At 35.8% G+C, this 17,980-nt stretch overlaps 1 protein-coding gene across 1 annotated transcript in view; it reads right to left on the reverse strand.

Annotated features, from left to right (window-relative positions):
• Positions 1-13,742: 13,742 nt before the first annotated feature.
• Positions 13,743-17,980, reverse strand: part of LOC114350837 (eukaryotic peptide chain release factor subunit 1-like) — a 28,055-nt gene continuing 23,817 nt past the window's right edge. The window contains exon 3 of the mRNA XM_028301781.1: positions 13,743-14,099. Coding sequence (XP_028157582.1) covers positions 14,014-14,099 — 86 coding nt within the window. The 3' untranslated portion in view covers positions 13,743-14,013. The remainder of the gene's footprint in view (positions 14,100-17,980) is intronic.

Consider the following 17,980-nt stretch of genomic DNA (forward strand, 5'->3'; position numbering starts at 1 on the left):
GAGTGGTTATTTTAATATTATAATCTTAGGTAAGCAAATATAAGTATTATTATTTAAAAAAATGGAGGAAAATAATCATAAATTGTATTGTAAAAGTGTATGTAGTATTTACTAGGCGTAGTGTGAAACGCTTTCCAGCTAGGTAGAGCGACAACTTGCGAAAAGTTGCTAATTGGATACCACACGGCAAAGACTGGTTAATATGGCACATATGGATGGAAACTGTTGTGTCCATGGTGATGATGATGATGATGGTGATTGTATAACTATGTTGTATAAAAAAATCTAAGCAAATAAACCAAATCAAAAATCATGGGAAACCTGAACCATTACTTGGAATTGCTGCAGCAAAACCCATAATAGTACATCGCATCCACATTGGCACAAAACAATCAGCATTGATTCCCTCGCGATCGCGCGGATGACAGATATATAGCAGCAGCAGTGATCGCGGAAGGCTTTTAAGAAATGAGATCAAGCCACCTTGGGAGTCAGTACGCTCCGATGGGCATCCGCAGGGCCGGACTCAGAATAAGCCCTTGAAGGGTCCCAGCGAAGCTAGGATGTGGGCCTCTGTTTGTATACTCACGTCCTTGGGTTACTGATACTTACGCTATTAATAGTGGCAGTTCGGAACTAATATGGTTGATTCTAGGATAGGTTGGCATGGGGAACATTGACATGACATTAACACCCGTATTCACAAACGATGCTTGCTTAAGTAAAGCAGCAAATCGGACGCACAGCGTTGATTAGAGCTCTGTGATTGGTTCATGTGTAACCCTGTGCGTCCACGCGCACTGTGAGATCTCATAGTGATGATTGTGAATACAGGCGTAAGAACCTTGGACTTTGCTGCAAATAATTTAATTTTGCATTATTCGTCAATTGTTTTGCATAATAATCTTTTTTCATTAAAGACCATCCCACTGGTTAGAAACTCAGTCACTATTTATCGATAATTCAAATAGTTTTAAAGATCTAAGCATACATAGAGGGACAGACAGCCGAATGCGACTTTGTTTTATACTATGTCGTAATGACAAACGTCATTGGACAACACAATCAGCTACTATATTTGTTTACTTGTATCTTATCCCGTACACTTAAAATCGTATAAAGTCCGGCCCTGTGTAGGCGCCGCTTTACTTATTGGGTCGGCTAACAAAGGATAAACGATTGGGTGTTGGAAAATTTGGAATTCCAATCTTGGGCTTGGAATAGGAAGTTACTAGTTAAAGTTACTAAGTTTGTGCTTTGATAACATACAGTGATATTGGCAGTGGCGGTAAATAGTCGTATCCCAAGATTCCCAAGTTAGGTAGTAGATGGATCTTAAAATTGTTGCCATGTTGATCAACATCTTATGCAGTCGTGATAGGGGCTTTTTAGCAGCAAAAATCATAGTCTTCTATGCTGTTGACTGTACTTTTTTGTTCATTTGGATATACTACACGCTCCTGCATCTAGCGCCTTCCTGCTACCTTTATGAGGTCGTCGGTCCATCTTGTGGCGTCCTACGCTGCGCTTAATTATTGAACTTACGTAGTAGGGATATTGCTAATAAACGTGTATTTACTGAGAACCAAAAAGCGACTTTAAATCGAAAAACCCATACACTCCCAAAACGAAATCACATCAAATCTTTTCCATTGTAAAAACCTCACATCGATCGCTGTTTACTGGCGCAAGTAACACAGTAGAAATGTTCGTAAATGCAAAAGTTACTGCAGCCACGAGAGAGAAACAAAAAAAAAACACTGTGGATTCAGAGCTAAAGTTTCCTTTAGTTTTAGTGAGGCTCCTCGCTGGCCTGAGTGAATCCGGAGTCAGGTGCTAAAACAGAAAGATAAAGCGACCAACAAAGGATGCGGATCTTTTAAAAGTAGAAACAAGTAGTGTCTGAAATGATAAAGGTTGTGTAAAATGACACTGTTTTGAAATATTTTACGTACCTACAATCTACATACCTATCTATACTTGAAACTGTGGTCGATTAATAATAATTGCTAGTGGAAATCAGTAAAAATAAGAAAATACGAGTATATGAATCGAGATAGTGACTATAAGGTTGATATTAAATAATGTATGTAAAAACTATTGACAAGCATCATTGGGCCAACGTTTAGGTGTTTTGTATACTTAGGTAAATAACATACATATTATACAACAGTAAGTAACAAGTAGTTCAACAATAAGTAAAAGTAAATAGGTACCTAATAAGAATTTTGTTGCTGCCAATGAATCTCAAGAAGTTAACTTTGGAGTATTACAAACGGTACTCTAGTACAGCACAAAGTGAAGAAAATAAACAAGAGAATATTGTACAGTGTTAGAAAATACGCGGTCGGTAGTCTGGGACGCGTGTCGCTTCAACTGGGCGACTGTTGGCAACTCGGAGGTTGCACAATGGGTCCGTTGTACACCAATATAAAACTGTTGTACAGCAATATCGGACAAGGGCGAGACGAACTTTTCTTTTAGTTGCTGCTTTGTAAATTTTGTTTGTATTATACAGAATTTTCATAATGTAGGACGAATTTAGTGCATTGATAATTTAGTTTGAAGTTTGAGGCTTTACATTAATGTATGAATTACATTTTCTCCTGCGTAAAGTTAAATGAGGCTACAGTTCAAATATTAATTGACAAACACTAATTTAATTATGACTTCATTTGTAAAGTGACGTAATATTACTGCACAGTTTGTTGAAATAAAATAATGTTTTTCAAATAGCTGCTATTGCTTTTGTTCTGCTGCTGTATTGTCTCCACAGGGAATCGAACTCGCCACACGTAGTAACTTAATCGTAGTAAGCCGTCACCTTTTTTGCGAAACCTAACTTTTTCCTTTAAACATCTTTATGTACATTTAACAGGTAATTAAGTATACTACTAATAAAATGTTTGTATACGCGGATCAAACTCGCGAAATCTGACGCAGTATCCGAAACCGCTGTGCCAAATCGTTCGTCAAATAGGTTTACATAAGAGATACATTGCTTATGTAAAATATAAGTCCGCTGTCTATCCATATCTCGGACCACACCCTGGATTACGAGGCTTTAATCCTATAGAGGGTATAAAGGGCCCAAGTTTCCCCAAAATTTCTACGATCGATTCCTCTGCCTTTGTATTCAAAATAACAAAACCGAGAGAACTGCCAAGCAAATCAACGTAGCTTGTAAACAACCTACTGGGATACTATAAAAATAGGGCAAATGGACTTTAGACCTTGACCCGTTGGAATAAGAGAGAATGTGTGATAATTTCGGGTCATGATTGTATCTGAACTTTATTTGGCCCAGTGACACGTTGTTATGCGATTTTGCCGGACGTCTCAAAGGTACCAGCATTAATAGAGTGGGACTCTGTCGACTGAGCTAACCTCAGTGAGGTTCCACGAAAGCAAAATTACAATGATAACACCTAAAATTAATCAAAATACGTTTAGCGATTTATGCGTGACATTTTAAAAAGGTATTACTTTCGCAAATTTCTTTGATTTATTTGCTTTTGAATGCAGACGTCAACCTACATGAAAAACGTTAATTTGATGGTGGGATCTGGAATTCGTTATTCTTCTGCGTATGAAAGGAAGTGATTTTTTTCACGTGAAGTGCCCCAAAATTATCAGAGACTAGGATCTTGTGAAGTTACAATAACAACGATTTTACAGCAAAAATATGTACTAAGATGTGCTGTCCTTACATATTACATGGATACGCCTGGCTGTTCTGTCATTGCCACATACTCGTAAACCTGTGCAATTATCACTGTCGTGTTCTTTGATCTCTCACTAATTACCGTGATGCATTCATTAAATCTCTTTAACTTCATTGTGTTTATGCTGAGGGAACGAATTGTTCCCGAATCGGTACCAACTCTTTTCAGACTGTACCTCGGTATGAGAGGGTTAAAACGGTTGTTAGGTGTGTACAATGGAATAATTTGTATTTGTACTTCATTAATTTTGGAGAACAAAAGTTATGGGGTTGGTAAATTAGTTAATGAAGACGTTTTGTGTGTTTAAGTCACCAGTTTATTGTAAACGACGTTGTAAGAATTTAACACGTTTCCAACGTAAAAATTAAGTGTTTGTAATTATTTTGCACTTTATAAAGGAAAACTAAATTATAAACAATCCAAAAACTTATTAAAAAATATAGACGCTCTTAGAAAAAAAATTGACAAACTTACAGACTTGACCTAATTATTATTAATTGTTAACTAATTAATTTCAGTCTGCGATTAGCCAAGTTTCAACAAGTACTTAGATCAATTTCAGGCTCCAATCTATTCTTTTTATTAAATAAAAATCGTTTATTTCACCAACAACTTACAAGCAGGAGGCCCCGCTAATTCTTGAGTGCGGATTTAACACTAGAATGTTGTAAAAACGTGTGTTATAAAAATAATTTATTTCCCCGATCACACCTGTCTCGCCTAAACCGTATGGTTTTACGTTTCACACGGTCCCAAAGTGCTGCGCCGCGAAGATAACGCATTTCGACGTCATCACCCCAGGGTCTTCATAACGAGAAGCATTTCGATTGTCACCGCTCGTTTATGTCGAGTCGTGGTCGAGTTGAGACGATTTGCCGAATCGAGTCGACTTTGACCGACTTTCGCACCTGTTTTGGTGACCGTTTTTTTGGTGTTCTTTTTTTGACTTGTCTTTACATAGTCCGTAACAATTTTGTAAATGCATTATGATATAAGACTGAACTACTGAACATATTGTGGTAAGGGTTCAGCACAGCAAAACTTATTTTTTTTTTTCATTTATTTGGGAAGACAAACAGCTTCACAATATGTATAACTATAAATAATATTACTTACTTACTAGGATTACAATTGTGAAACCAACCACGTCATCCACATATTATATAAACGAGTAAATTACGATGAGAGTGGAAGGTAATATTATTTTATACATCAGATTATGAAGATAGTAAAGGCTACAATATTAAAAAAATAAAAAATTTGAAGATAAAGCTACAATATTAGAAATTTTAAAAAATTACAAATGCAAATTTGCAAATTACTTATTACTAGCAGCCGCCCGCGACTTCGTATATCTTCGTGGATCCCGTTTTACCTCCTCGGGGTTGAATTTTGCAAAATCCCATCTTAGTGAGCGCTGACTGTACCTACTTGGAATTTTATACAGTAAGTATTTTGTATTGAAACCATCACTCAGACGGTCAACGATCAGATTTAATCTTTCACGGGGATTCTAGGAAAATTTTGACCTCTAAAAATATTTTTCCAATAGACACTTACGTAACTGTCTTTTACGAAGAGAACTGGTGACATTAATCTCATCAAGTTATATTCATTGTAGAATGTTTTCTGCAAATATAATAATAATTATTAGGAATTATTGTTATAGGAATTTAGAAAAAAACTATTTGATATTTTTAAATGATTAAGCACTCAAAAGCTCATCGTAAAGTAACAAATTGTTTTAATAACGCAAGCAATACACGAGTGAAATAAAATATAATCTTTCTGATAAGTGCCAGGTTTTAATACAGACGGGTTTCTCACAGTGCTTGATTCCTTTACTTAAATCACAGATAATATAATACTAGTACAGATGCATCATCCCATACTCGAAATGTGGCCGACCTAAGTCTTGAAACTGCTCCGGCCCGTTTGGTTTCCTAGTGGTGATAACAGATCGCGCTAGTGTGCCGCAGCGGACTTGACCGTCCCGCGGTTTGCGACCCGCTAATGCTTTCTATTCTAGCAACTTGAGCGGAGTATTTATTTGGCGTGCTATGTCAAAAGATGGCGCTAAAGCCAATAAGTTTACTGCTTTGTTTATGAAGGAATGTAACTAAGCAAAAAACAGATTAGAGACGCTATTGAAAATTTCGACACGGTATAATAATGTCCAAGTAGCACAATGATCACAGCCGACGCTCAATATTCAGCAACCGTGGGTTCGTATCCCGCTACATAAATTTTAAACTTATTCCAATGAAGAAATACTCAAAATTTGACTTTACGCCGAATTATTAATGGTCTTTTATAATTTCCTAGGTCATTTTATGCCACGGAAAACAAGGAAATTAGGACCAAAGAAATTAGATTTATGCCTAAAAGACACCACAGAGAAAAACCTATTTACCCTATGCATTTACTATTTAAATCATGGGTTTACCCCTACAGACACTACATTTGTGTAAATAAACAATAAAATTAATCCATTGTTTAGTTGCAAAAAACCGTCCAAAGAAATTGACTTTTTAGTAAACAAAAACCCAAGGAGGGACCTATTTATGCGATTTGTCGCGAAACTGATCAACGACGTACTGTCCTGCCTCAATGGCCTCTTAGGACGAAATGGCCGAGTGATGTGGTGGTGCAGTGCATTACATTCTAAGTTTTTTCGTTTCGTTACAACAATGGTCGAAACGAAGACCCAGGGAAATTATACTTTTGACCTGGACAAGATCTTAACTTCACTTTATTTTCTTCCTATAAGTATTTGACATTTAAAGTTTTTATTTTCCGATAGCCAAACGTTTCTCAAATGTAAAGAGAGTGCTATTAGAATTAAATTACGCTTCAATTTGTTATAATGAGCCTTCATTTTGGCAAACAACAGTAATGAACATAACAAGGAAATTAGAAAAACGACTTTTGATTAAGTTTTTATACGGTATTATTTGTAGTTTCTGCTATTGTAATAGCAAAAACAAATAAAACTTTTGATGAACTTTCCCATAAAAATAGTTTTATACAGATAGATATAAAAAAACATTATGTGTTCGCCTGCCTGGACACAGAAAATTTACTGTTTCGGCGAAATACCCCTTTGCTTCTTTAAAAATAGCTGAATGATTTTTTTTCACATAAAAACTAAAATAAAAGTTTACAAGAGTTTTATAAGAATTATGATTAAGAATCGTGTTGTCATTTCGTATACTATACCTACCTACAAATTAAAATTTAAAATTCTATAAAAACCTTTCTTAGATTTAAAAAGGTTGTGTAAGATGAACTTTGTAATAATATGGCACTTGAAGGTGACCGGCTAGATTTGGAAACCCAAAAAGTACGCGCTCAATTTGAAGTAGCCAAGCTACAGTGATACGGTACTTTTTTTTACAATCATTCTGTTTTGATATTCGGATCGGGGGCACGATACCAGGAAAACGCTAGAGAAATCATTCAATCTACTTTTAATACTTTATTATATTTGAGTCTTAAAAATAACTTAAAATTATTGTCAACTGTTTCGTCAGTTGATTGACTTTTATTTGGAGGCATTGATGATTGATAAATAATAATAAAATATGTATACGAGCTGTTATGAGAATCCGTTTGCAAATAATAGGGTAATTAATCATTAATTAGGTAGGTACTTACCTAAATATCCTGCAGTAATTGCTTAAAGAAAGTTTTTATTAAACAGTAGTTATCTTCTGATTAATTTCGTTGCGGGTCCAATGACAGTTTAACTTTCCCCCGGGACAAACTTGACCTTCACTGGTTGGGTTTTTATTGGCGGTCAAGCTGTAGACCCTGGCTACACACAGACGAGAGGTGGGAATAGTCCCATTAGTATACAGTATTATTATGTACCTAGATGAAGATGCCGATCAGATTAGTATTCTCTACTGCAGCACGACCCTCTCTAATTTACCAGAGGTATGTGAGTGGACCGACGATCTGGTGAAGGTCGCGGGAGGTGCCTGGATGCAGGCGGCGCAGGACCGATCTTTGCGGAAAACCTTTGTCCAGCAGTGGACGTCTTTTGGCTGAAACGAACGATGTAAATAAATGCAAAAATTTGACCTACACCCCACGCTACGCTGGCTAGACGCGTTGGGGAGGCTTGATGCTCGCATATTTTTTCTCTTAGTCACCTTTTACAATATCCGCGAGAGTGGAAGTAGGTATAGTCAACGTCAAAATAGTGACACCCAAAGTAGCCAATAAGTTTGCAACACGTTTTGTTACAAGTTGGAATAAAGTTGTGTTATGAACTATTTGGCCACTTGTGTCTCGAACTATTTAGCGCTGACTATACCAGCTACATACAAAAATATCTCTGTATCTTCCGATTTCTTTGTTTCTTCTACAATGTCATTTAATACGAACAATGACTGAGTTTTTAAGCTAAACTTTTAGCATAAAATATCTGATAGGAATTTGCCAATTTGGCCAAGCTATTTCCTATAGCAATTAGTATTAAAAAATTGCGACAACTCTCACAGGATATAGTCAAGATCGTCTGGACAAACCACACAATGCTGCTGTTCCTCGTTGTGGATTAAAAAAAAAGTAACTGACTAAAATATTTGATCAAAATTAAAAATTATTAACTTTCAATGTAGAAAATACAATCAGCATCAAATATGTAGATCGTGACAACTAAAGTAACCAAAAGTTCGCAACACATGTTTGTTACAAATTGGAGTTCTGTGTGAGTACCATGAGTTTACGTTAGGTGTGCTCGCTAGCGACTACGTAAAAAAATGACATTTAATTGTATGACATATTGTGCAGCGCCCCTAGCGGCTACTTTCAAGAAACAAAATCTTCATAGAGATTTTTGACGTACTCGCTAGCGAGCACACCTAACGTAAACTCATGGTAGGTACACATCTATCAAATTTTTGACCACTTTGTCTGTCACGAACTGTTTGACGCTGACTGTACCTACATATGTAATTTTAAACTGGGGGATAGCAAGGGCTAGTAGAATGGAATAAAACTGCTCATGAGCCTTCAACCAACATTTTATTTTCCATATTATATTACAACGCATAAAATTGGTTTAAAAACTTGCTCCAACTGAATACATAAACTTTTGAGTGAAACGTGAAGCAATCGGAACCGCGTCTTAGCCTACGATCAGTTCGAATAAAATTCATATAAGTAATATAATTAGCTAATTATCTCCGCGTACAGCGATGCGACTTAGTCGCGAAGCGATTTGTCGCTTGTAAATCTAACTTCTAAAATTTGCGACGTGCGAAATTTATACCACGCTACAGTAAGGCACATTAGTGGTAGAATGCTATGAGATCCTACATCCAAATTGGAATCGCAGTGTCGCGTTTGATAAAAGTTTAACACCACGAGAAATGAGCGCCACAGCGATGCGACCAAATACCACATTTGAAAAAACTACCAGACTGTAGCCCTTCAAGTAACAGCGACTCGAAATCAATTGTTATCACGATCGACCACTTGGGGTACCACGAGTTAAGAGTTTAAGAGCCAGTAAAGCTTTTGTCATTTGATCCATTTATGAGTAACAAAAGTATATAATATTTTTCTCTCAAGAGCTTATATTACCTAGGTTAGTAAATAAATTATTGTAAAGATAAGAGATACTTTTAGATTTCTTACGTATCTCGCCTGCGACAAAGATTTTTACGAACATTTTCTGCAGCTCTATCTTTAGTGCAGCATACGTGACTACGCAACGTTTAGTTACGCGTTTGTATCAAACGACCGAAGTTTCAAATATAAAAATACAAATCCTGAGACATAGTTAAGCATATCCGACACAATATACACAAAGGTATTTTAACATATCTTAAAACTAAAAATAATTGCGCGCCAAAACAATGCTCGGTCAACTTTGAAAATTTCGTTGCGACTTGTCGCAAGCTGGTGTCTGCGATTAATCGCAACGCTGTGGCGTCCAGGACCAGTGGTTACGTTGACATGGTTCCTTTGCATGAGTTCGATTTCCATCAAATGTATAGTTAAAGGTGTGCCAAGTGATAACATTTTGGCAAATTGATCTTGACTTTGAGATTGGTTTTTTCCAAGTTGTGCTCCATTAGTTATGCTATAGTGTCTACCTAGATATGAATCCTACTAAATGCGAAAGTTTGTTACTCTCTCACGCAAAAACTACTGAACGGATTTTGATGAGAATTTACTGTGTTATTGACGATTTGTGACAAACTGAATTTCACGCGATAGAATTCTTATAACTCAAGAACGGCTGTACCGATTTAGCTGAAAATTGTCAGGGAGGTAGTTTAGAGCCAGTCGAAGGACATAGGATACTTTTTATCCCGTTCGAAATAAAAAAAAGTCTGCTTATTTATTGCCATTAAGGCGGAACAAAGTTCGCCGGGTCAGCTAGTAATATTATAAAACAAAGTCGGTTTTTTGTCGGTCTGTCCCTTTAAAACTACGCTACGGATTTTGATGCGGTTTTTTTAATAGATAGTCATTTTAGAGGAGGGTTTTAAGTATAATACATTGCATCTGTACGAAGCAGGGGCGGGTCGCTAGTTTAGAATAAATAAATACAATAAGCAGACACATTAAAACATAAACTAATGCACACAACTAATGTCGAAATGTTTCGTACCGTGTTTTATATAATAATTAACATTTATCATAAATTTTGATTCTAGCTGCGAGAGAATTCATAATATAGTAGATTTTACTGGAATATTCAATATATTTTTTCTAAGAGAATGTAGTTACATTTGTTCATATGAATAAGTACACAATGTATAAAGAAAGCATTTAAAGGCAGGCCCACACTTGTGTTACGTAATCTACAGTAATTCACTAATGATAAATAGGAAAGATTTGTTTGTTTGCATTGAATAAGCTTCGAAACTACTGGACCGATTTGATAAAATCTTTTACCATAAGAATCTTAATTATTTCTGCTAAACATAAGCGGTATGAATTTCGCCGGGTCAAAATGTATTAACGAAAATTCATGCGTTTATGTTATTACTGCACGCAAAAAGTACTGGATGGATTTTGATGAAACTTTACAATGTTATTCAGAATAGCACAGGCTATTTTTGTCTGAATCTACGTAGACGAAACCCCGGGAAAAGCCAGTATATCATATCATTCGTTCACCGAAAAATGTGTTTTTTAAACCAGATTTTAGTGAACGTCAGAATGGCGGGTGTATGGTCACAGAATTGAATAATATAAATATAAATTTTTAATACCTGAGATGTACCTTGGTGTACCTTTAGTTATTAATTTTGTACCTCCCTAAAACGGGAACAATTACAATTACAAAATGAGCCGCCAACCTGATATCAGGTTGGCGGGTGTATGCTGAAATTGGACGAAACAGGTAAGTTATGGTTTTCTTATATTTATCATTATTTAGTACCTCAGATGTACCTCACAAATATATTATTATAAACCAAATGCGACGAATAATTACCGAGAAAATGGATACGAAAAATTTGATGTCCACCATTTTTTTGATGGCCACCATTTCTTATAACAAGTTAGAAAGTTGATACTGACACAGATAATACATACCGTAGTATTTTTTAAGTCTGTTTTTTATGGCACGCACACTTTTGCATTTGCCAATGCCATTAATTTGCTAAAATCAAAAAGTTAGTATTGATAGTAGCGCCCTCCTGTAAATGTCATAAATAAGGTTGTCCAACGTGCCAACAATCGGAACTAGTAATCGGGACATAGTCTTCTTCTTCTAATATTATTTTTTTCTTCTTTTCATCTCTTCTTCTTCATCTTCTATTCTTCTTCTCATCTTCTTCTGTTTCTTCCTCTTCTTTTTTGACTCTTCATCTTCTCACGTTCTTCTTCTTATTATTATCTTTTTATTTTTTTGCCTTATATCTTTTTATTCTTTTCTCATCTTATTATTTTTTCGTCTTATTTCTTCTTATTTTACAAATCAGAGAAAGAGAAGAAGGACAGGAGAGGAAAAAAAGAAGAGAATAAAATTTGAAGAAGAGGAAGACGATGTCTCGATTATTAGTTCCGATTGCTGCCACGTTGGACAACCTTATTTATGACATTTACAGGAGGGCGCTACACTATCAATACTAACTTTTTGATTTTAGCAAATTAATGGCGTTGGCAAATGCAAAAGTGTGCATGCCATAAAAACAGACTTTAAAAATACTACGGTATGTATTATCTGTGTCGGTATCCACTTTCTAACTTCTTATAAAAATGGTGGCCATCAAAAAAAAGGTGGACATCAAATTTTTCGTATCGATTTTCTCCTTAATTATTCGTCGCATTTGGTTCATATTCATTATTTGTGAGGTACATCTCAGGTACTAAATAATGATAAATATTAGAAAACCATAACTTACCTGTTTCGTCCAATTTCAGCATACGCCCGCAAACCTGATATCAGGTTGGCGGCTCATTTTGCAATCGTAATTGCTCCCATCTTAGAGAAGTACAAAATAAATAACTAAAGGTACACCAAGGTACACCTCAGGTATTAATTAATCGTATTTATTTTGTTAATTTCTATGATCATACACCCGCCATTCTGACGTTCACAGATTTTAGGTTCAACGAGCGATATCAGCGCCATCTACGCTCAGAATTCGCGTTAAATTACATTACATTACACAAGTCTGGTCTCACCTTAAAATTTCACTGTAGCTATCTTCGAAATTTTAAAAATTCTACGTGTGAATCTAGAGTTACAAGTGCTCATTATAAATATCAAGTGTACAGTGAATATTAAGTGAATAACAGATGAATAAATAGTGTGCGTATTTAGATTAAAAAATACATAAATATTATAACAGAAAGAGAAATAACACTACGGTATATGCATCCGTCAAGTGTACATGTATTGGGCAATATTAAGGTATGTTCACATTGGCGCGGGGCGTATGCGGGGCGTAGACCGAACGTGTAGAGCCCGGGAACGCCCCGCTCCAATGTGAACACACCTTTATTCATCATACTTTGAAACTTTAAAGTTTAAACACATTCATCAATATACGTGAAATATTCGAATTCGCGCAACATACGTTCATACTATACCAATATTATGATACAATAAAATTCATTTATCTTTTGTAACATAGTATATTGTGAAATATACCCACCAGTCGCTGTATACAAAACAGTCCATGTAAATGCGATTCTGTATCAGTGATTGTCAGTGTGTAGACATTTCAATAGCAAGAAGAGAGTAAGGCTAAGTCACACCACCTTAACATTAACCGTAACTGTAACTTTAACCGGTGTTTTTGTATGGAGTTTGAAATTTGTTATAGTTAGGTTGAGTTGCACCACCACCTTATTTTAACCGTAACAATAACCGGTGCTTTTTGTATGGAGTTTAACAGATTTTTGACGTTTGTCAAAGTTAAAGCAAGATGGTGCAACCCAGCCTTTATGTAAGATGATGCAACCCAGAATAAGCTTTTGCAGTCTTTTATTTTTAACTAAACAAGGTGGGGTGAGACGGGCTTACAGAAAATTCAAAATTTTTAGTAAAATTTAAAATTTAATTTTACAATTAATTTAATGGCAAGTGTACATAGAGAGACTTGAAATGAAAACCAGGGTGGCGATCTAAGAACGATTTTATCGATTTTCTACACTAATATTAATAAAGAGGAAAGATTTGATTGTTTGTGTATAGGCTGCGAAAGGACCGATTTGAAAAATTCTTTCACAAATACAATCCTTAATAATTTCTGATGAACATAGGCTGTACGAAGTTCGCCGAGTCAGCTAGTAAATAATAAAAATATTTCGTGAATCGAGTTTTAGAATAAATCGACCTTTTTAAGAAGAATCACCATCCCCAATTTTGGAATTAAAAGTAACAATGACTTCTAAAAATAACATAGTGGCATAAAATTTAAATATAAAATCTACAACACTCTTTTATTACAGTTTTTTTAAATTTCTGACTCTATCAAATAGATTTTAGAATGGTAAGAAGTGGAAAAATAAAATATTTAAACAATTTCTGATAACTAATGCTCAGTGACGTATAAAAACTAAATAATACTGAGTACAAAAACAGAGCCCGTCTCACCCCACCCGACACGGTACAAAACACGACATATGGCGTCCGTCCGACCGGACAGTGTCCGGGAAATGAAACGTCCAGTTCGGCCGCCAGACTATTGAGATGGTGTTCCTGTTGGTGTCCGGACAGTGTCCAAGATTTCCGGACAGTCCGGTTTTTGTCCGGACAGTGTCCGGGTGATGTCCGGCTACCGGACGGGCGCGTCCGCTCCCCGACGGCTTAGTAGTCGTCGATGTCGTACAGGTTGTCGATCTCTTCATCGTCCAACTGCATGGACTGGAAGTCTACTTTGTAACGAAGGAGTCCTGTAAATAAAAATAAAAATTAATATTCAGTCAATCGTATAATAAAAAATGAATGTGTGGCAAAGGAAAGAATCAGTGTGATTTGATTACCATGAGTTTACGATAGATACCTATGCTCTCTAGCGAGTGCGTCAAAAAAAAATTAAGATTTTAATTCTTGAAAGTGGCCGCTAGTGGCACTGTATAATTTGTCATACATTTAATGTCATTTTTTACGCAGTCGTTAGCGAGCACACCTAACGTAAGCTCGTGGTAAGCACACAGAATGGTTTCTTTATTTATTTTTAGTTTCTTTATTGTATTTTGACATAACAATAATAATTAAAACTTATAAGTCAATAAATCAACCCGCTACAAAATGTCGAATTTTCCCCAATAATATTGAGCGTTGTCTTTATGAATAAGATTTTAAATGACTTGAGAGAATTCGTCATTTTTTGTAGGATGATAATATGCCATAAATGATACCAAAAAATATTCGAAAATACAGGGTGGCCAAAACAGTGAGGTCTAAAAGAAAAATTTAGATTCCTTACATCAAGGTGTACCTAAATCACCCCCATGTATGTAATACGATTATGCTTAGTTTAGGAGATAGAGTTAATTTTGTGATATTTTAAAATTTTGTGACCTAGTTAGGAAGGTAGGTAGACATAGTTCCTCTGTAGTTGAAGTTCCCTTCCACCTTCAGCCTAATCATCAGTTTCCACCAGGTGTGATGAAGGGCAAGAGCTTCCTCGTTGACAATAAATACATGTTCTGTCCAGTTACTGCTCTAAATCTGTTCTACGTAATGTAAACTTAGAGGATTCCCAATATTAATTCACTCTAAGAAAGTCAAAAACATGTAACGGAATCTCCGACTTACCACTTTAGTGGACCGATTACAGGAAATAGTGGCCCATTAAGTACATGTTCTTTTGTATTATTATGAAAGTGCAGGAAACGGCGCAGTTTTTAAAATGGTTTTGGACCTATGGAAGTTCTTTTTTTTTACTTAAACTTTCAAGTTGAAAATTTGATAGTGTTCTGATAAAAGCATAATTTTAATGTTTCTAGCAAAACTTTTGTATCTTGAATCAAAGATAGGAAGGTGATTATTTTTTTCAAACATCTGCAATTAATAACAAATCTGTCGAAAAAAAGAAATCTGAAAAAAGTCAACCCAAAAAAAAGATAAAAATGTTTAAAGCCTACTAGGTCATAAAATTTTAAAATATCACAAAATTAACTCAATCTCCTAAACTAAGCACAATCGTATTACATACATGGGGGTGATTTAGGTACACCTTGATGTAAGGAATCTAAATTTTTCTTTTAGACCTCACTGTTTTGGCCACCTTGTATAAGCAAAAATCATCTTACATAAAATCCAACAGAATGTCAAAAAATAGCTTCGTTAAAAAATACATAAAACAAAAACAAAAGGTGTTCACACTCTGGAACTATCTTGTGTAACATCTTATGTACCCTATAATAAGACACTAGACGAACACAAAATGCTTCCAGTGAGGGACTATCAAACACACAACAAAACTAAACCATGCAAATAAACACATATTTGTTACCTTTCATCCAACAATGAATGCATGAAATAAATCTTGTATAATGTAATTAAATCCTAAAACTAAAACCTAACGAAACTGAGTCGTATTAAAATGATTTTATTGTTACGATGAAGATTTTCAATCAAAATTAGCGATGTATGCTGTGAGTGTTGCCAGGAGTCCCAATTTTAGCGGGACGACCCGATTATGGGGTCCAATTTAAATCATATTTTTCGGAATCTCTGCGAAAAAGTAATATCAACCACGGTAATAATATCATACAGTATTGTAACTTCATATAAACCGACGAAACGCGAGCTTTCCTTCGAATTTCAAATCTCGGGACGTGGTTGAGATGAAAAAATTAGGGGTGTCGCGAATGTGCCGAACGGACGTCGATGGCATAATGTCGAAAATGAGTTGGGTGATTGAATTTGACTGACAGTCATTTACGGTCAAATTTGACAAAAACTAGTCATTAACTGTCAGAAATGGTCATTTTCAGTCAGTTTGATTTGAAATGAAAATTGTATATTGTATAAAACAAGCTTTTGCCAACGATTTCACCCGCCTGAAATTCTAGTAACAGGTCTTAATGACCTCATTATGATTAGTAGATTCAAAATTATTTTAGTATATTTTTTAAAATTAAATCTACTAATCACAAAACAACACGCATTTTTATATAGTTATTTAATTTTTAGCGTTAAGAGTCGCATCTCAAACTAATTTGAAAATTATAAATAACTTGAAAAAATCGAACTGCCTAAGGCGGGAATTGAACCCACGACCTTCCGCTTGCCGGGCGACTGCTCTTCCAACTGAGCTACTTAGACACTGGATGAACCCGTCGTCGTCGTGGGTTCAATTCCCGCCTTAGGCAGTTCGATTTTTTCAAGTTATTTATAATTTTCAAACACGCATTTTTATTAAATTCCATTCACAAAGTATTTTGTTTGTCTAAATAAAAAAAAATTACAATCACAAAACTAGATAGAAATTCTAAGTAGACAGATGTAATTAGAATGGGTACTGTAGGTGAGCAGCCCTATCGCATGTTGTCATACCGTGACGTACCGCGGGGCTGTTGACATTTATTTCAAAAATATGGCCGAGTTGGAATACTGTATAGATAGTATTACCGTGTATCAACTGTCCCGATTTTTGCAGATATAGTATGTCCCGAAAAATAATACACTGAACCTGGCAACATAATTCATAATGATCAGCATCTCAAATGTGTCGTATGAACACTCACTTATTCTCACACATTTAACTTACAATTTGATCCTCTTTTCTTAGCAGCTTTAATTATAGCATTTTTCTAATACGATACCAAAGTGGACGCCAATTTTTGTTCTCAGTAGTAAATTGTATTTTATTGTAAGAAAGGTAAATTGACAACGCCTTACGTTTAAAAACTAACTTCATAAGGCTGTTTCCAATTAATACGGAGTTGAACAGTGTCAAATATTTGACATAATAATGTATTATGACAAGACCACTCAGATTCACTTCAGTGGATGTACACCCTATATTTTTTACGGATGCCGGCACATCTAACTAAATACTCTGTCATCTTTGGGCTATATTTCACCGGGACACCACGGCGGCGCAACCAGTCGCCGCTACCAAAAAAATGTATACTTTGCGCAACCAAAGCGGACACCAGGTGAGTAACTCTCTATAGAGCTGTATACATTTTGTTGGTAGCCGGCGACTGGTTGCGCCGCCATGGTTTCCCGGTGAAATATAGCCCTTACTGTATTCATAACCCGGTTAAGCTAACTGCGCACCTCGCTGGAATGCGACTATCCCTCGCACTCTCCCGCACACCTCCCAGCATTCGCCCCGTCCGTACCAGAGCCCCGATTACGGTAACTTTTATAACGTCTACAATCCAGACGCGTTTCTGATTCTGCGATACGATTGGTCAAAACAGCTGACGTACGCTGTTGAACGACCAATCGTATCGCAGAATCGAGAAGCGTGTCTGGATTGTTGACGTTAAAAATTACCGTAATCGGGGCTCAGAGCGTCGAGGTGACGTCACGGCCGCCAGGTGCGCAGTAAACTCAGTAAACGCAGATTTTTAAGGGTTGAAAGCAAACATCATTGAGTTTCAAACGTTTGTGTCATATTTCAGAAAAGCATACATTTTAAACCTTCATTCACATTATCGTAGCGATCGCTACTACACCTTAAATTACGTTTCGTTTCACCAATTAAACGCTAAAATTGAAACCTTTAAAATTATCACCTAAACACTAATAAAAACGTTTTTTTCATGCGCCGAAAATTATAAAAAAACGTTCCGGTTCTCACAGAATACAT

The sequence above is a fragment of the Ostrinia furnacalis genome, unplaced genomic scaffold, assembly GCF_004193835.3.
Source record: "Ostrinia furnacalis isolate ACB-3 unplaced genomic scaffold, ASM419383v2 OfSCF0993, whole genome shotgun sequence".
In the NCBI taxonomy this organism is placed as follows: domain Eukaryota; kingdom Metazoa; phylum Arthropoda; class Insecta; order Lepidoptera; family Crambidae; genus Ostrinia; species Ostrinia furnacalis.